At 47.7% G+C, this 20303-nt stretch overlaps 1 protein-coding gene across 2 annotated transcripts in view; it reads left to right on the forward strand.

Annotated features, from left to right (window-relative positions):
* Positions 1-20303, forward strand: part of LOC103538623 (phosphofurin acidic cluster sorting protein 1) — a 66739-nt gene that overhangs the window by 28423 nt on the left and 18013 nt on the right. For both annotated transcript variants that reach the window (XM_030448424.1, XM_030448422.1), the window contains exon 2: positions 16714-16801. In XM_030448424.1, the coding sequence (XP_030304284.1) occupies positions 16714-16801 (88 nt within the window). The remainder of the gene's footprint in view (positions 1-16713; positions 16802-20303) is intronic.

The raw sequence follows: 20303 nt of genomic DNA on the forward strand, positions 1-20303 counted from the left end.
TCTCAGAAGAGCTTCTTGAAAAGCAAGGCTTCTGTGGAACAAAGGGAGAAACTGTCGCACAGATAGCTAATTGTTTAAATAAATAAATACATAGTCAGTTGTGCATGATGAAAGCACACCAGTGGAGATCTAGAGGGATCTACACTTTGGTAAGTGCTCAGTATAATCCTAAATAGAAATACTCTATGGGGAAGATCACTGTAGCACTGAAGAACTCCATCTTTGGGTCTGTCTCCCGAGGGACCATCTTTCACACATGCTCATACATACTTAGTCTCTGCAGAGCTTTATCTGCCTAAATTTTTTGGGAGGGTTTGTGTGTTGGGTCTGTGTGGCAGGGCTTTGATGGCAGAGGAGGTGCCACAGGGAGCAGCTTTTGTGAGAAGCTGCTGGAAGCTCCCATGGCTCCAAAATCCAGAATCTGGCCAAGGCTGAGCCCATCAGTGATGGTGACAATGCCTCTGCAAGTAACATATTAAAGAAAGGGAAAACAAAACTGATATAAGACCTGTAGGATATAGGAGAGGGGGAGGTGAGAGCAATACCATAGCAGAGATACTGAGATTGGCAAGGAAGGAGCCAAGGAGGCTCCTGAGCAGAGATTCAATTGCAGCCCCTGGTGAAACAGCAGCCACCCCCTGCAGCCCATGGAGGAGCACGGTGGAGCAGATGTGGGTCTACATCCATGGAGTTCCCCCATGCCAGGGGACGTGACTGTTCCTGCAGCAGCCGTGACTCTGTGTGCAGCCCAGGCTGGAGCTGTTCCCAAGGGACTGCACCTGTGGGAGGGACTCACGTCGGAGGGATTCATGGAGGGCTCACTCCAGTGGGAGAGACCCCACATTAGAGTAGGGGAAGACTGTGAGGAATCCTTCTCCCTGAAGAGGAAGGAGCAGCAGAAAACAACCTGTGGCAAACTGACTGCAAACTATATTCTCTGTCCCCTTGTGATTCTGGGAAGGACGAAGTAGAGAAATTGGGAGCAAAAGAAATGGGGCCCCGGAAGAAGCGTGGCCATGGGGTAAGCTATTTATTTATTAAGATCTGGGTTGCTTTTTTTTTTCCTATCTCTCTGTCCTGCTCTGACTTGATTGGTGATAAATTCAATTGTTTATCTCCCCATGTTGAGTGTGTTTTGCCTGTGACCATAATTGGTGAATGAACCCTCTCTATCCTTGTTTCGACCCATGAGCTTTTTGTTATATTTTCTTCTCCTCATCGCCCAGTGGGGAGGGGCATGGGTGAGCAGATGGGTGGTTCTTTGTTGCCAGCTGGTCCTAAGCCAGAGCAGTTTGTGATGTTGTGCTGAGGACTTGGATGTAGCTTAGGTTTGTGTTTCAGGAATGCAAGTTAAACTATTCAGACTCAATCTAAGTTTTTCTTTTTGACTTGAGAGTGTTTATAATCTGACGTGTCTCTTCCTGGAAGAGTATTGTTTTGGAGTCCTTGAAACTCTCCAGAGATCAGCACAAGTATTAAATTAGGTATATTCCTTTATTCAATTTCTTTATGTGAATTAACAAATGGTATTGGACTTCTTTCCTTTCCTTAGAGAGAGGGGAGCATTGATGCTGAATTCTGGGGAAATCATCAAGCATGGTTTAAGAAGTACATCCTGATCAGATTCTGACAGAAGCCATTGGGTGAGGTGCTCTGGCAGCTGGAGACAAGTGATTGAGCTGACTGTGGCAACTGTTGAACCAGCTGCAAGTTCTGATGAGCTCTATGGGGGTTTTTATATTCGTGTCATATGCAGTAGGGCTGTAGCAAGTATTTTATTCTGTACCTTATGCTCATGTCACCAGTGCCTTGGCTGTTCAGGCATGATTATGTATCAGCTCTGCCAGCCAGAGCTTCTACTCTTCCCTCTTAAGAAGCTGGCAGTGGTAGTTCATAGAGCAGTAGAAAGTGAGAAGGAAATAACTGAGGCTGGAAAACACTCATTGTTCCAGACACTGAGAAAACAGAGCTCACTCATTAGCACTGTGCAGCTCAGCTCTTACCCATGAAATGTGTGGTGCCTCCGCAGGCACCCAGGGCTGAGCTGGCACTCTGTATGTTGCACAGGGGCTCTGGAGGCATCCAAACCCACGTGCTGAAATTGGTCACATTTCAGACTCTGCTCTCATAGCTGCTTTGTCTGCCAGGGCTGTATGATGACCCTGCTGCACTGAAAATGTTCATCTGTGCTCTTCAGAAGTGAAATGGTGAATCTCACTGTTTACCGTGGTGAGCTCCTCTCCAAGGTGGTTGCTCTTGCCTCTTGGCAGTCTTGCCTGCATTTTGCCTGTGTGAGAATCCAAGAACACACAGAGAGGCTCTAAGCATTGGACAGGGACAACAACATCCTACCATATGTTAGAGGGCTCATGGAGTCTGGAGAGTGAGTGCTGCTGAGCCTCTTCTCTGACCTCTGTGTTTGGAGATATGGATGAACAGAATGTATGTAAACTTTCCATGGGGAAACATATATAAAATACGAGCTTTTATACAGTGTTGCTAGCTCCCTGTCTTTGTGCTGCAATACACACCAATGTTTGGTTGGGCTTGCATCAATGTTTGAGTGGGCTTGCATTGGTGGCAGGGCTGGGGAACTTCTGGTTCTACTGAGGTGTTGCTAGTCCTCATGTGAAGTGCTGGCTGTTTGCTGCCCTGCTCCTGAGCTGCTTGCTGGCATGTACCAGCTCATTGCAATTCAGGAAAAGTAGCTGAAACTTCTTTTCTTCTGGAAAAGTAGGTCAGGGAAATCTGCCTGTCAGGAATGTCTGGAGGGAGAAAATGGGATTTGGTGAAGGCGGTGAGAGCCGAGCACAATCCATCTCCATCTGTTATTATTGAAAAGATTTGTGGTGTGAATGTACATCTTAAAGGTTTCTATAAAAATGCCAGTTCCTGCTAGAGTGGCATCTTGTGACCTGAGGTGCAAGCCTAAAGTGGGACTTTTGGGTCTGATTCTCTGTGATCCTGGGCATCTCACATTCCCTCTCTGCATCCTGTCTGATGCAAAAAGAGGAACATTGCTTGGGTTCTTGAGGAGGTGTGACTGAATAACCAGCAGCTTTGCTAAATTGTGCAGTAGGATTGAGGTGAGTTGTCCAAGCTTTAGTGATCCATTACAGTAGCAAAAAGGAAGAGATGAGTACAAAGCAGCTGTGTTTTGCCTAGTTTCTTATCTGGAGAAGAGCCAGGAGGTGTGGGGATGTGTGCGTGGCAGGATTGCTGTTCCTTGTCTTCCACAACAGCAGTGGAAGGGAAAGTTGGGTAGCCAAGGAAACGCCATGTCCATTTCCGACCATGCTCAATGGGGGCTGAACATTACTGTCTAAATTCTGGCAACCTGCCTGGCTTGAGTAACTGTTGTTTGCACCCCTCATTCTTCCAACAAGAGTGTTTCGAGCCTGGTGCATTTCTTTTTACCTGAGAGGTCTTCAAAGTCTTGCAGCTGCTGCTGCAGCACTCCTGTCAGATGAGTTCTCTGCCGAGAGGTGCCACTGTACATAGCTGCCAGCCAAATGGGTGCTGAGTTTTCTGCTGCCTCAAATGTGAAAGAGGCAGCAATTCAATATTGCCATTTCCTGTAGGTCAGGTTTTCGTGGATGCTGGTGGCTTTATGCTGTTCTCTGTGTACAGAATGGATTTTTGGTGGCTCGAGCAAGTTTCTCATACTGCCAATTCTTAGCACAGTAACTACTCTGAATAAGGGAGTTATATGTGCCAAGAAGACAACCTCAGTCTCCTGCTCTGCCAGTGCTTTGGAACTGAAGTCCAAATCTAGATGAAAAGCTTAAAGGGTGGATGCTTTAAAATGCCAGACTCAGCTGTGGGCATAATTTTCTAGATGGAAGTGCGTCATCAGTTCAGATCATAAAGGCATGTTGCAGGGAGAGAGGTTTGCTTCAGAAAGCTAACTAGGGCTTATACTAGAAAAATTGTGCCAGTGAGGAGAATCTTGTTTAGATACAAGATCAGTGCATCGTCATGTTAATTACTTGTTAAGTACTTGGTTGTAGACCCCAGTGAGCACCTATGCTTTTCCACTCAAAAGCACTGCAGTGATTTTCTCTCTGGTTGAGTAGCAATACTCTTTAGCCTTTCTGAAGCAAAAGCCTCCTCCATCAATGACTGATGCCTTGAAAAGGAGACCTCCAGACCTTCTTTCTTTCAGTGTACAAAACTATTTTATTTCCCTCTGTTGCTAGTTCATTTCCTGGGCTTTTTTTGCCTCTTGTACAAAGTAGGGTTGGCTGCACTCCAGGTCTGTAGAGATGCACATTGTTCTGTGTGGAATTGCTCATGACAACTAGTTATTCACTTTAAGCAAGCCTCTTTCGATGTAGGTGACATCAGAGGACCCTGGTGGTGTTCACTTCTGTGAATAGGACCAAACTGTTCCTCTTCCCTCAGTGTGTCATTTTACTTGATACTGGAGCCAGCCCTAGTGGTATTACTAACTGGTTCTTCTAGACAGCATTGCCAGGGTTGCAGTGGATGAGAGGTTCACTTAAGATTGTGTGGGACTTCTCTGTGTCATGACATGGCTCTGTGACATGCTGTGTTAACTATGAGTGCTTGTTGGTGAGGAGCAGATGTGACCTAGCTGTTTTATCTACTGTAGGACACAATGGGCTGAACACAAGAATCCTGTAGATGCTTGGCTATTGCTATAGTGCAGGCATTGAAGGGGAAGCATGTTCCATCTGCAGTGACAGTGGTGGAACTGCTTCTCCTGTGTCAGGTTAGTCCAAAGAGCAGCTCTGACTATCTCACATCCAGTAGCAGTCAGGACTGCTGCTCTCTGGCTGGACATCCCTGGCCCTGCCACTGCTGGAGGTATGGCATGTGTTTGTGAGGCTAGCTGCTCTGATCATGTCAGATACTCTGTTCAGCTTCCAGGATTCTGGATAGTTGCTAGGTCTACAGGTATTGTGGACCTGTGTCTCCTCTCATCTATGCCTCCATTCCTTCTACCAAATCTGGGCTGATCCTGTCAACTGCAATAAGAAACAATGGTGATGCTCTGATATAGAATCTCCATTTGATCTTTTATATCTTAGATGAGGGAAGAGTAGGGTGATTGCACCCAAGAAACCAAGCTAACAAAAGACCTTGTGCTTTTGTGCTAGGATACCAGTGCTTTTCAGCCTCCCTGGGGGAAGAGCTTCCTCTGCCTCTTTATGCAATCATCCCGAAGAAGGGATTCACCTCTAATTTCAATTGGTAGTCTGCTTAGAGCTGCAAACTGAGCACTATGTTACTAACAAGTGGATGAATACTTTGGGGTCCTTGGCTTCTCTGGGCTTGTGTTTTGTTCTTTCTTGTTTCTGCACATTGCTGTTCATGCCCTTGGTAATTTGACTTGTTTTCATCTTTTAGATGCCTGCTGCTTGGCCATGGGGACTGAAGATAATGTGGTCTAGCCAGGCTGCAAGGCTGCCCCTCCCTTCAGGCATTAGGGTGGACTATGTGATACTTTCTCGGCATTTCTGTTAAGGAACTGCTAGCTAGATCCTGGGCCTTTAGTTAAGTTTGCTCCCCTGATATTCTTGTCTCCTAGCTTTTGTTCTTTTAAAAACTGTAACTGGCTAGAATTTCAGTCACTTGAAGTCTTATTGCTTGCCCTTCTTAACCACTTCCTCCGTGTTAGAGAGTCAGATTCGTAGGTGTCTCCTCCTCATGGCTGTTTTCAAAACTTTTCAGTATTATTCTGGGCATGAGCTAGCTTCTGTTTCTTTTATAGGCTTCCTTTAGAGTTTGATCAGTGAACCAAAAAAGCCACATTTTTGTCTCTTCTGCTTCAGCTGACTAGTGCAGAGCTGCCTGTGGGCCAGTCCCAAGGTATGCACATTGGCATATGTTTTGCTGACCAAAGAGCTGGGGATGACTCATTTCAGAAGCATTTAACAACCTCCTGTATAAAATTCAGGGTATTTAGAAAGAAAACAAGAATCTGAACATACAGATTTGACTTGGCCAGCATGTTCCCAGAAAATGGGCATGAAGGAGTTGAGTCTGTTGCACTATGTGGTTGTGTGTGCACCTATAGTGCAGAAAACCCTTCACTTCGGCCATGGCTCTCCAGAGGTTGGTGGGAGGGATTGTATGGTAAACCAGCCATCTGTCCATTTGCAGAGTCCTCCAGTAGGCTCTCTGGTGCTCTGGTAAGCACTACAGAGGTGTGCTTTAAAGAGAATTAGTGGTTGGTAGCATGTTGATTTTTTTGTGTGTGTATGTTACAAATTCTGATTGACTCAGCCAAGGTGTCTTTGGATGGCTGTGTGTGCCAGGTGTGACTGCAATACAGGATGTATTTTGAGGAGGCACACCAAGTTATCCATGGACCCTTTTGCTAGACAATGTATCTGCCATGATAGCTCCTGGCTCTGCTTGCAGCTTGCTGAGATACTGGATGGGCACAATGAGCACTGAAAGGAATGTCCCATTCCACTGAGACAGCATCGGGAAGTGAGCAGCTCCAGGTACATGGAGTGTCATCTGCTAAGTCAATGTGCTGCTTGCTGGAGGCCCAAGGGCCCTGTCAGTGTTGTGAGTAACTGTCTGACACTGCTGAGCCCAAGCTGCAGCACCTTTGAGAGCAGGGATTTGGCCTTCGAGGCAGCCTGTCAGCCCACTAGAAAATCTAATGGTGCCCATGAGCACAGATGACTGCAAGCAGCAGCCGCCTGCATGCTTTTGCCTGGAGAGGGCCTCAGGGGGAAACAGCTTTTCCTATGTCCCACTGGAGCTCAGGCTGCTCCCTGGACACAGCTCTCATACTTCTGCAGGGCAGCTGGTCCATGCTTCTTGATGCCTGCTCCCAGAGAGCCTGATGTTACAGGGGGCAGATATGAGCACAAAGCACTATTGTGTCACTTGGGTTTTCTGGTAAATACTGTGGTACCCCTCAGCTAGGGATCTAGCGTGAGCCTTCTCACCTCCACTCCAGCTGCCATGGGTTGTGTGGCACCTCTGCTTCAGAAAACCACACATAACTGGGTGGAAAAAGCCAGCAGCTTTGGATTGCAGTGGTGTGATAAGATGGATGTCACTGCCAGGGGGGGCTATTTCTGAAGCTGACCGATGAGAAGAAGCAGTGCACACCAGAGTGTTTGCAGGCATCCTTATGCTGAAAAGAAAGCTGCTCTGTAGCACCAGGTAAGCTGCAGCTCCTTGCCATGGGGTGTGTGAAATAGCTCTGATATGTCCGTGGCAGGGACGGGCTGGAGTGTCTGACAGAGTCTTTCTAGGCAGAGCTCAGGTTTTGTGTTGCTCCTTCTGGTCTTGCTTTTGACACTGAATGCACAGAGTGTTTGTTTTCCTGTGAATTTAACACCTGTCCTTCCATAGCTCCACCACTTTTCAGGCAAGGATCCTTGTGTCTTCTGTGGTCAGCACAGCAGCCTCGCTGGTCTAGATCAGGGGATTTAAAGACCTGTGTGTCAGAGAGGTTGAAAACTCACGCAGAAAGTTCAAGCTCGCTTTTAATCCCTTGTAATTAAGAGTTAATTAAATTTTAATCCCTGAATCCCTTTTGCTTTTGCCTGATCCACAGAGATCCAGAGGTCTGAGGTGGTGGCTGAGAAGCATTGCTTTCAGCAGTGCTTCAGTATGAAGGTACAGGTGTGTGCTAAATTACAAACTGGTTAGAAGGAAAAGATTTAATGCAAAACTATCAGGGGAAGCTGTGAACAGAGGCTGAATCCATCTGGGAAGACAAGAAAGGAACTTTGTTAAAATAGTGTTCAAATTTGTGCAGATCCTGGGAATAATAATACTAGGCCATGATGCTGCAGCGGGGTGTTTTTCTGTTGCTGACTTTTTCTAGCACAGAACAGCATGACCAGACTGTAAAATGGTGTGAGGTGCCAGATTTGTATCTGACTGGATGCTAGATGGAAGAGATGTTAGCAGGAAGAGAATTTTATAGGGAAGCATGCAGTTTCCAAGAGTACTCTCCTCTTATCTCTTGAACATGTTGGGCAATTTCATTTAGTATTTATGAAAGACTAAAAGGAGAAGAGTTAAAAATCACATCATTAGGTATAAGGAGGGTGCAGGGGAGCCTCATGAGCAACAAAATGTGCCTGCTCAGATTTCAAAGATGTAGCCCCATCACAGTAGATGGGTAGGGTGTTCTCTGCCTTGTCATTGCCACCATCTCCTTGTGTTTTGCCTTAGCATGGGCAGGCTGGAGGCTTGTGTGTGAGGGGGGTATTTAGTGCAGCTTTGCAGGCAGGCATGGAGCTGTGATAAAGTAGTAGAAGCCTTGTTGGTAGCTGTGCTGGGTCCAGGGCTGTGATAGTGACATCAGAGATGAACAGCTTCTCCCTGGAGTGGTTTGGCTCAGAAAGTGTTTAATAGCATAGAGGAAAGCTGGATATGAGGAAGGCTGTAGCTCGTATCAGTGATATTTCCTTAATTTGCCACATGGGTAGATTAAGTCCCTGCTAGTTCCTATCCTTTACTGAGCAAAGCACTATATTTGAATTCTCTCTGGAGAGAGAAGACTAGCTAGGATAGAGGGGCAGGAAAAGCTTTGCCAAGGCTGACAGGCTGAAGTGATCTGATTCCTTTTGCCAAGGTTCTGCCCTGGGTCCATATGCAGGCAGCACTTATCCTGTCTGGGATTTTGTACTGCTGAGTAGGTCTGGTGCCACAGTAACAGCTCTTTCCTCCCACAGTAGGACTGCCCACATTGGCAGGAGTTACCCTGAAGTCAGTAGGATGGATGCATGTCTTATGTGTGATCTGTTCTCCAGGTTGGCAAAGCCTGTGGGATCTCTCAATCTCCATCAGGGATGGATCAGGAGGTGGCATTTCATAGGAGGAAGCAGTCCTTGGGTCAAGAGGTGGCATTCAGATTATATATAGGCTTCAGTTGTCTCTTTATCTGCTATGTACAATGTCCCACACTGAGCCATCCTGGAAATTGTCATAGCAGCAAGCTCTTGTGTTCTAGATACAAGTCCACAACAAAATCAGCCAGTAGACTAGAGTGGTCCATTTCTTTTCAAGGCTGCCTGTATTGCTGAGTCCAGAAATGTGGAACTGACTGTAGCTATGGAGCCTGCAAAGGCCATTTGTGCTTAGAGAAATCTGCCTGGGAATAGGAAGGGAACATTTCGTCATTTAGCTTTATCTTTGACTTGCCTCCACTGTGGCATTTGCAGTGGTCTGAGAAAGCAGCATCTGTCTTGTTTAGAAACAATTTGCATGGAGGGATGCTGGTATACACTTACCCGTGTGTCGAGGTATGTCCAAACCTCAGGAGAGACAGCTCATCAGTCTTGAGAAGGAAAGCACGGGGGCACTGGAGCAGTTGGCTGCAGCCTGGACATGGGAACTCAGGACACCTTTGCTGGGTGGCAACCACTGTCTGTGCTTAATGAGGACACTGGAGAACAGGGGGTACTCCATGGTTCAGTGTATGGCCTTGGAGAAGTATTTGTGTGAGAACTGTTTTTTGACCACAGCCATGCAGCCTCTGTCCTGATTTGGGACGCTGTGACCTCTGTGATGGCACCAAAGAAGCCTTGCATCCTCGTGCCTCTGCTTCATTGCCCTGTTGCTTGGGACAGCCCACCCTTCCTCACTGTGCCATGGGCAGCAAGCAATCAGAGGGATCTCGGTGTTAGCTCTTGTGCTGAACAGTCATTCTTTCATTAGAAATGCAGTGTTAGGAATAGTTGAGATCTTCCATGTACTCTGCCTGCATATTAACATATTGGCAGCACAAAAGCAGCTGAAAGCTTGTAGTAGATGTAGCTTTTTGGAAAAATACAAAAAACGCAAAAAAACCTGTGCACCCTGAGGACAAAAGCAGCTGCTTTATCTGTCTTTCCTGGTGTGAGTCCCTCTGCCTGGGGCTGATGTACACACAAGTGTGCATCTTGGCTGATCTCCTTTATGTTTCAAAAGCATAACCTGTTAAAACTCTCTGAAGGTAACATAGTGGCTGGTCCAAGAACAAGTTTAGCTACAGCTATCAGATACTGGAAAGACCTGGGAAAGAGAGTTATTTTGTGCATTGTGTTAGGAATTTAGAAAGATTTTTATATTCTCCTAAATAAACCCAGCAGATCTCCTCTGTAATGCTGAGTGAATCTTTCGTCTTCCAGACAAAACCAGTGAATCCATTGCCTGGCTGTGCTCAAACCTCCCTCACACCTGTCTGTTTCGATACGGCTAGCAAAGAGCTCTCATAGTCCTGGCTGGTGATCAGGAGCAGCTACTGCTGGTGGCTGAGATGCACACAGCCTGCAGATGTTCTTGCCGCTCCTCTGAGCTTTCTTATCTTGTAGGTACATTTGACACTGCCTGGCATGTCTCCTATGCCTTGTCCTGTTTTATCTCTTTGGGGTGTGATCTGCTCTTTCCCATGCATCTGCTATGAGTGACTCTGCTGCCTCAGCGGTATTGCAATAGTATGAAATGTGTTTCGGAACACAGAGGAGCGCTACGAGCTTGTGGTGGCAGAACTGGCTGTTCCCAAGAGGCCTCTGGAGGGCAGTCAGAGCTCCTGGCAGAGTCGTGTATGGTCCCCGCGTAGCAAAGATGGTTCTGAGTGTGTTTAATACAGCAGCTGAGTGCAGCAAGCTCAAAGGCAAGTCACTGACCAAACGAGAGCTGTTCTGAGATAATCTGCACAGAGATTAATGAGTCAGGCACCCTTCCAAGGGCTGGTTAGAGTAGGACATGCCTGATGAATGTACACGAGATGGTGATGTTTCATGCAGTTAAGAATTGGTTGCCCGGTCAGATGAGAACAGTTGGGGCTTATGGAAAGGGCTTCCTCTCCTGTGAGGAAAGAAAACACGGATAAAGGATATGCTTCAATTCAGTATAGTGCTGCTGAGGTCCCATTTAATGTGCTGCCCTGACAGGGCTTTGCAGTGGTCTCTTTGAAAAGGGGATGCAGTCTGTCTTGAATGGCCATCCCAGGGAGCATATGCTAGCCAGGACACAAGGCTGTGAGGAGGACTGGGCAGCTGCAGGCAGCCAGCCATGAAGAGTAGGAAAGGCAGATGTATCTACTTGCAAGACACTGTTTTTTCCCCTTTGCCTCCCATTTGTTCTGATTGTGGATGCCATCTGTCCCTTGGTAGCATATACCCTGCTGACTCTGGCATTCTTTGCTGTTTCCAGCATGCCATTACCTCCTGTTCTCTTTCAGTGTAGTGCAGCCAACTTGCTGCTGTGGTGAGAAGGAACGCCTTCTCATCACAGGCTTGAGGTTCCTTCGCTGTTACAACCCTCAGAGACAAGCAGAAAAAGAATGTCAGCTGGTCCTCCAGAATGTCTGAGCTTTGGCCTTGGGTTTGGTCTGTCTAGGGGCACTTGGAAGGAGGTGGGATGATGGAAGAAACCAGGAATAGTCACATGGGAAAACAAGCTAAATTTTCGAAGGCAGATGGAATAGAATAAAAGCTGTGAAATGCTGATAGAAAATGAAGGGTCATAGCAACCTGGGGCATTTTCTCTTCCTGTCCCTCTGCCTTCTGCTTTAGGTTTTGCTTTGGGAATGTCACGTGGGAATTGGGGTGAGTTAAGCCTGTTGAAATTTGCAGTAATAGAAGTCTGCTCTGGATCCAGCAGCAGGGCTGGCGTGTGCTATTGCTAGCAAGCTGCTGTCAGCCAGGTTGCTAGGGAGCCAAAATGCCTCTCTCATGGCGAGGAGAGAGGATTGCTGGTCCACACCAGGGCTTGTTGTGCTGCACACCACCTTGCGTAGCTCAGCTGGGGGACCTGGTACACAGCAGGCAGTTGGCCATGGCTCTCTAGCTCTTTCCTCTCCAGGAGAATCCTGTTATGGTCTTCGGCCTCTGCATCCTACTGTGTTACACCACTTGAGTGCAGCTTGCTTTACTTGCCCTTCCCGGGCTGAAGCAGCTGCAGTTGCTTGAGGGCAGAGAGGCAAAAGTGTGATAGCAAACCTCGCGTGCCCTGTCCCACTTTCCCTTGGGAAGTCTCTCAGAGCAGCCTGACATTGGCCTTCATCCCAGTTCATCTTAAAGCATGTAATGGACCTGCCAAGCCATCCTGATGCCTGAGCTGCAGAACATGATGAAGAGCCGGCTTCTGTCCCAGTTCATCGCTCCTCTTTGCTGGCAACAGGGACTTGGTTTCTGAAAGTGGAGTAGGTCTCTCCTCCCCTCTGGGTGCATCAGTGGTGTCACACTGCACAGAGCACATTTCAGGGAGTATTATGACTACAGAGAGCTGTGGCTGAGAGGTCATTGTGGAAAATATCTCACTACTTGCACCCGTATTGAGTGCTCTTCCTTTCTTTGGTCACTGTCAGAGGTGAGGTGTAGGGCTGGGCACAGCTCTGGTCAGAGCAGGTACAGCTGCTTTTACAGGCTGCTCTATGAGACTCGCCAGTTTGCAGGGTGAGCTTGCAGGGAATCCTTATGGGCCGGGGTGTCTGGTCCTGGCTGGCTGCCTTCTGCCCTCTAGTGAGGAGCTGCACAGGGAACAGGTGCTGCACAGCAGTTGAGCAGGGATGCGGGAGCCTCCCATACCTTGTGAGTCCCACTGAACATCTGGCATCTCTCCAGAAGCCCAGTGTCAGAGTTGGACCTTAAAAGACCAAACCTGAGCTGTCACAGTGTGGGAAAATACTGAGGAGCTGCTAAACTGCTGCTATTGAAGGCTTAGCCCACAGCTGTGCATCTCACAAGGTTACTAGTGTTGACAAGGATGCATTGGGAGCTATCACTAGCTGGGACAAAACTTTTTCCCAAAAAGTGTGTGTGTGTTCTAACATTTGTAGGTGGCATGGGAGCTGCAAGGAAAACCCGGGGAGCCTGGCTACTGCCACATGAAGAAATCAGTGCAAATGTTCAGGAATATAATCTTGCCCAGAGAGTGAGCTGCCACTGATCAGTGGTGAGTTAGCCGAGCACTGAACAGCCCAAGAAGCCAGCAGAAAAAAACGTACCATGTCTGCTCAAAAAGGGTGGGAGACCTGCTGTTAAGATTTTCTATCCCATTAGTGGCCAGCCCTTGTTGCTGCCTTGATTTACGCTCAAGCCTTCACCTTCCATACATGATCCCAGTGGAGGTGCTCCTCAGCACCTCTACCTCCTCAGTGCTTGTGGCCTGTGCAAAAAGCTCTTTTTTACACCTGCACTTCTGATTTGTATTCTGCCAGCATAAGCAGCTTTAGAGATGTGTGGCATTCACTGAAAGATTGGCCTTGAAATGCGGCAGCAAGACCAGCCACTGTGTGTACAATCTGTGAGTAGCAGCCCCTTGTAGGGACAGGAGGTTGGATGATTTTGCAAACAACAGCTGGAGCCAGTGATTTACTGCTGGCACTGAATTTCACAAAATGCAAGTGTTACAGGAGCTTTGCTATCCAAGAAGAACTCACAAGACTAGTTGGTGACAGTATTATAAGTGTGTTATCAGATTTCAGAGCAAAAACTCCAAGTTCGTCATGTAACTAGAGAGCAAGGAAGGAAAAGAAACAGCTGAGAAGCTGCAACAAGGGTGGGAGGGGAAAGAAAAGGAAAAAAATGTGCCTAGAATGATGCTTTGAGTGTTTTAAAAGTATGATTTAAACATACTTTTGTCATTCATATACAAATGTCTAAGAACATACTCTAGGAGTTTTCACCATTGAGGTTTTACTGTTATCAATTAACTGGGTGAGTTCCTGTGTTTGCTCCTTTCTCTCCCTTCTCAGTCTGACATCTATGTAACTGCTTGCAGTTCAGAATCCCAACTTTAAAAGTCAGTGCTTGCTTAGGTAAGGTGAGCAAATGGATGTGTCTGTGTGCAAATGTGGTGGTGCACATGTGTGCATGCTCCTTAGCTGGGGATGGTGCTGTGGTGACATCTTTGTGTCTATGAACATCTGCTCCTTTTCGTTAATGTCATTTCAGCTCGGGGGTGAGCAGTGCTGGGTGTGTGAATGTGTGTATGTGTACATGTACTCCTGCTTGTTACCTCCTTGGCTAGCAGCAGGGGTGGAGTGTCTGTTCCTACTTGGTACCAGGTTATATAAGGAGGTGTAGGGCAGAGTGAGTGAAAAGGAGGAGCTGCTTTATTTTGTTCCATGTTTAAAAAGCCATGATGAGGAAAGAGGATTTTTGGCTGACTGACCATCCCAGTTAGTGACATAAAGAAGACAGTACCAAGAAATACCAGCACCTCTCTTATGAAGACAGGCTGAAAGAGTTGGAGTTGTTCAGCCTGGAGAAAAGAAGGTTTCTGAGAGACCTTACAGTAGCCTTCCAGTACCTGAAGGAGCTACAGGAAAGATGGGGAGGCACTTTTTACAAGGGCATGTAGCTACAGGACAAGGGGTAATGGCTTTAAACTGGAAGTTCAGGTTAGACATTCTTCACTGTGAGGGTGGTGAGACACTGGCACAGTTGCCCAGGGAAGCTGTGGATGCCCCATCCCTGGAAGTGTTCAAGACCAGTTTGGATGCAGCTGTGAGCAGCCTGGTCTAGTGGGAGGTGTAGAGGACCCATGTAGAGGCCCATGTAGAGGACCACTTAGTTCCCATGTTGGAACTAGATGATCTTTAAGGTCCCTTCCAACCCGAACCAATTTATGGTTCTGTGATTCAATTAAATGGTGAGTGCTTCTCACCAGTAAATGACCAGTAGCGGAGTGGGAGTACTGGAGTTTTCAGAGGCTGTCGGTCTGTCCTGTTGCACAGTTTCCGTTAGTCACTGTTGCTGTCAGTGTTACACAATGTTCACCACAACTTGATATAAAGGCAGTCCTTGTAGTAGTCCTTGTAAGTAGCACTACTTATTCTGTTTAAGAGTAAATAGATCCAAATTTATAACTTACCTACCAAAAAGCTCCATGACTTATGGGAACAGCACAGTGATCAGTTCTGAGCCAACGCTGTGAGATGGTTGCCATGGGATTTGGCTGAAGTGTTCAGAGACACAGAGCATTCTGATGGCCATGGATCCATCCTGACCCATAGAGATCTACAGGAATTAGTGTGACACCCACTACTGTCCACTACTGGTGTTAAACACCTGGTGGTGACACAAATCTGGGTGATGCAGGGACTGGTTAAGTAACAGATCAAAAGGGAGTCATCAGGGACAGCCAAGCTGCTAGGATGCACCTTCTTAAAAACTGGGCACTCTTGTCCTTCAGATAAGTACATTTAGACTCCAGAACATGCTTGTGGGAAGAGAAGCCATCTTTCTGGCTAGCACTCAGTCCTGCTCCCTTTGCCACATCTTGTTTCTAACCTTGCCTAAGTATTTTTGGGGAGCAAGAAGCCTGCCCCAGGTAAGATTTCTCCCTTCCTACAAGCAAAGGCTCAGGGTGGAAGAGTGGACAGAGACAGGATCATGAATTGCAGTGCTGGGTTGCATAGGATATGAGGACTTAGGGGACTGCAGTCTTACTTATTTGGCTGGAGGTATTCAGGCCACCTGGCAAAGGGGTGGGCAGAGCTCTCCTGCACTCCCAGCTTCCTGACTTCTGGTCCCCACCATGCCTTGCTATCCAAACATGAAGAACAGAGCATCTGGGTTGCAGTTACAGTCCAGCAAATCTCGTGCAGAACCTAAAATAATGCTAGCAGGGAGGGCAGGGATGTGGTAAAAAGTGAGCATTGGCTAAGCCCCCAGCCTGTCCTGCAGTATAGCTGTTCATCCTTCCCTTTCCATTTCACCTCTGGGCTGCTTTACACTGGTGCTGTATATGAACATAGAGAGGGTGGGGTTTTTTTTGTTTTTTCTTTAAAAAAATAAACCAAAACAAACAAAACAGAAAAAAGCAAACACAAAAAGCAGGGAGAAATAGCTCTTGCCATCAGACAGCACAGTGTATCAAAACAGAAAGGCATTTGATAGTAGCTCATCTGTTCTCCAGGGTGGCCTAAATCTCAGGTACAGTACAGTGGTATCCACAGAAGTCCTGGCTACCACTGGCTGCAGCAATACAGATGGTGAGCCTGGAGCACAGAGGCTGACTTACAAAATGTGAGAATGCCAGTGTTGCTTGTTGCAAAAATGTGTCTGGCCTGTGTTCCCTGACACGTAGTTCCTTGCAAGTAGTCTCCATGGGAGTCCTGCTGCAGGCTCCTAGGCAGGAGGTCAGGGTTTCTGGCTGTCTCACAGGCACTGACTAATCCTTTGAGCAGCTAAAGTAATTCTTCTTACTCGGTCTCAGGCTTCTTCGTGGGTTTTTCCTAGAAGTGTCACTTACCACATGGAATCTCCAGGATTTGAGGTTGTCAGGGTGGCTGTGCTGTATGAGACTTCCTGCAGGGCTGTGGCCTCCCAGCTTCTCAAGTCAGCTCTGTGTGGTACTGTGCAAGAGAAGAGCTGAATTTTAGTGTTTGCATGGAAACGTTTGCCTTAACTGAGTCCAGGATAAGAGCAGATTTAAGTGCTTTGGTTTATAAATAAGCAGCACTGTGGCCAAGGTAGATTTAAGCAGAGCTGGTAACAGTCCTGTTTGGGAAAGGATCTCTTTACCACATGGCCTGCTGTTGGACTTCCTGTCGCACGCTAATCCCTTAAGCCTGCTTTAGCTCTGTTAATTTTCCTTCTTCCCTTTTTTCCCCAATGACCTGTCTTAGTGGCGCATGAATGCCAGTGTTCCTCGGCCATGCTTGTGCCTGCGGCTGGGCCAAGCATCCAAGCTGCCTTCCCAGCACCGGGTACCATGTGGCAGGACCCCAGGGATGGTGGTGCCTGAATGTGTCCCATTCTCTCTGTCTTACAGGCTCTGCAGTCTGCGCCTGAAGAAACTCACAGTGCTGAAAGAGCTGGACAAAGAGCTGAGCTCTGTGCTTATCGCTGTGAAGATTCAGGTAGGCTCCTCTCTTTGCTGCTGTCTGATGGCAGCAAGCCCATCCTTGTGCCCTCTGTGAAGTACCGGTCTGCATGTCCCTTGCCTTGTGCCAACCCCTTGCTTCTGTCTCCGTTAACATCCTTGGGGAGATTTTGGCTCCTGAGCATGTGCCCCAGGGACAGCAGCAAGCTGCCTGGTGCTGGTTTGTATCAAGGATGAATTCTGTTAGGCCCCTGCACTGGGCAGAGTGCATCTTGCTTCCCAGCCTGCCTCAGCTGAGGCCTTCCTCTCAAGCTGATGTTCCAAGTTTGTCATTCCCTATCCCACCATTCCTGACCTTTTACACAGCCTCAACACTTGATGGTTGTGGGCAGTGCCCTCCATCCAGATTCCCTCCTTGGGGAGTGACTGGTGGGATGGATACAAGGGATCTGTGTCTCTGTGCATGACTTCTGTTGACATTTGCATCTTGTGTGATCTCACTGCTGCCTCTGCTGTCCCCTCCCTGTCTCTGTTCATCCCTGCTAGGCCTGTTGGCTCTACTCAGAGCCAGGCAGAGAGGAGGGGAGAGGATCTTTGTCACCAAGGGGAGAGGAGATTTCCCCTCACCCTGGTATGTGCAGTCCTCCCCCCTCCCTCTCTGCAGCTCTTGGTGAAGAGATGGGTCCCTGTGGGTGCAGGCACACAAGAAACATGCCTCTTGAGTCTGCTGTCCTCACCACAGCTCCCCTGACCCGGCTGGGATGTTGGTGTCCTTCCTTCGTTCTTGTCAGCTGGCAGAAAAGCTGCTGATCCTATTCAAAGCACTGTGGGATGGGAGCTCAGCAGCTTTGCACTCCCACAGAGCTCTTTGTGCGGCACACATCAGGATCTAAATCCTGGATTAGTGCTGGAAGTTGCAGTATTAGTGGAGCTCTAGAAGCCAGGGTTTGCCTTCATGGCAAACAGATTCACTTGCACAGAAGGAACTGCAAGTGAAATGTGTGTGAAACGGGGGGGCTGGGGTGAAGATAGCAGGAGGATACTGTGGTCCACACACTGTTGCTCAGTGCCTCACTTTGCTGGCCTTTCCCTCACTGTGTGCATGGTGCCATTCAGGAGAGATGAAAGCACTGGGCTTCAGCCCTGAGACCAAGTGCCTCTGTAGTGCAGACTGCAAAGGAACAACCTGGGCAGGAGGGAGCTGCTTGACCCCTGGAAAGGCTGGGCCACAGGTGCCATCAGCACAGGAATGGGGGGCTGGGTGCCAGCTGGGGGGCTATAGGTCCCACATGGCCAGGAAGGTCAGCCTGGTTCCTCACTCCTTCTGTGTCCTGCACTGTTGACTCAAGCTGTGCTTCTCTGGACTGGGGAACCTCTTGTGCAGCCCTTCTTGTGCTGGAGCTGCCACGTGCTGAGTGTGTATGTCCTCAGCTGCCCCTTCTCATACATTGCAAATGTGAGAGTGTGGAAGATGCTGCACAGAGGCTCCAGCTCTTACAGACAGATCATCCCTGGCCTTTCCACAGGACCTTGCACCCTGTTGGCAAAAGAAATTTACAGGCTTCAGCAGTGACTGAGGTTATAAGGGCTCTTCACTTGTAGGTCTTCTTTCCCTGACAGGGAATGGAGGCTGTATTCAGGGTCCTAATTAAAACATGGTCATCTCCTGTCTGTGTGGTCACATACCTGTGGTTGTGTGCTCTTATAAACACTCTACAAAGCTGCAGAAAACTGGAGCAGAATGCTTCTGCCCACATTATACCCTGTGGCTCAGCACTCATTATGGAAGCGGGGTTGACTTGTGTGGCTCTCTAGGCTGTTTCCACCTGCCTGACCAGCTGCCTTGGCAGGGCTGGGGACTGCTGAGCCTTCCTGGAAGGCAGATGGAAACTGTAGGCAGCTTCAGCACAGCCTGCCTACAGAGTGGCCTCAGATGGATCCATCCCTCCTGCTCTTCTCTTAGGTAACTGATGAGTCACTCTAACAAGAAGCTGTTTGAAGGCTGCCCAGCAGGCGTTGCCATCTCTATCTTTTGGATGGAAACAGTTGATGCATGTAATCTGTGAAGGAGTCACAAGTTCCCCAGGGATGCAGCTGGGGACTAGTGGAAAGGGGAGCTATATTTTCTCTCATTTCAGTAAAAGCTCTGTTGATTAAGGAAGTTGGCTGTCAGGAAGTTGCTGCTCTGAAAGGCAGATTGCATGGAAACAAAGTTCTGACCCTGTCTGTCTGGGGCTGGCACCAAGACTCGACTGGCTCCAGTGCATCAGCTCTGGAGACAGTCTGCTCATTGAATATATGTGACTCAAAGGATAGTGTAAGCCTGTCTAGAATGTCTGATCTTCTCACAGTGATCATGTCCTTCTGGTCATAAGACAGCTTCCAAGTGTGACATGTGCTGTTTATCTCATCCTTTGTCTGAAAAAGACCTCTGCCAAAGGACTAAGGAAGTTTTCTACATCTACAGAACATATAAATTTCCTATAGATTATTTGAATATTTGATATTCACTGGCTTCCAGTGAGAAGAAGCCTGGCTTGCTGTGAAAAAGAGGAATTACCCTCTTCTCACTTGAGTCTTTTTTTAAACCTTTATCCCTCATTGTTGTTTTTAACAGACTGGAGATGTCTCAGAGCATTTCCTTATGTTCAGCATGGCATTAAGAGATTCAGATGTGCCTGGCATATCTCCATAAACGTGCAAATACCTGATTGTGGTATGAAGGGAAACACAGTGCTCCCTCACAGCAGTGAGACTTACTTTTCATTCAGAAGCACACAGTCTTGGGCTGTGAATAGAGGAAACAATCAAAGAAAGAAGAAAATGAGCACCAGCACTCCTGGAACTTGTAGCTCCTGAGACATGTGTTGTGGGAAGGATGCAGATCCTCTTGTGCCTTTCTTACAGGATGGGGCTGATGACTCAAGTTCATCCCTTGGTGCTTCTGTAGAGCACCTACATAGCAGACCAGAATGTGTGCTACAAAATAGGTCAGGGTGAGAAGCTTGTTTGCCTTTGCTGGGCCTGCCTGTTGCCCCAGCCCTGCTCCCTGTAGAAACTTGGATTTTTTGCTCCTCCTTGCTGTTCATGGAAGGTACATGCAGAGGTTTATGCCTACACTTAATGCAGGCGTTGTTTCTAATCTTTTTGCAAACTCTTGTAGGATTTTCCACTCCTTCCTGAGCAATCCCAGTATCCCCTAAGTAATTAAATTTGCTGATGATATTTAATGGGCCATTCTCTCCTCAAATGCACCCTTAGCTTGAATTCTGGGTAATTCTTTGTTGTCTGCCCTGGCCTGGTCTCCTGTACTGTGTTATTTATCTCTCCTTTTCTAGGTTTGGTAGGAACTTCTCACCTCAACACTGTGTTCTAAACAAGAACCATCAGGACATATTGATATATGAAACTGGGGATCTCACCTTGGAAACCAGATTTCGGCATCATGTGCTGGCTTATAGTAGTGAAAGCTCCTGTAGGAGCTTTTCAGTTTATTAGGTAGTGAAATCTATGACCACAGCCTCTCCCGATTTGTTTTC

This window comes from Calypte anna, chromosome 3 (genome assembly GCF_003957555.1).
Source record: "Calypte anna isolate BGI_N300 chromosome 3, bCalAnn1_v1.p, whole genome shotgun sequence".
Lineage (NCBI taxonomy): Eukaryota > Metazoa > Chordata > Aves > Apodiformes > Trochilidae > Calypte > Calypte anna.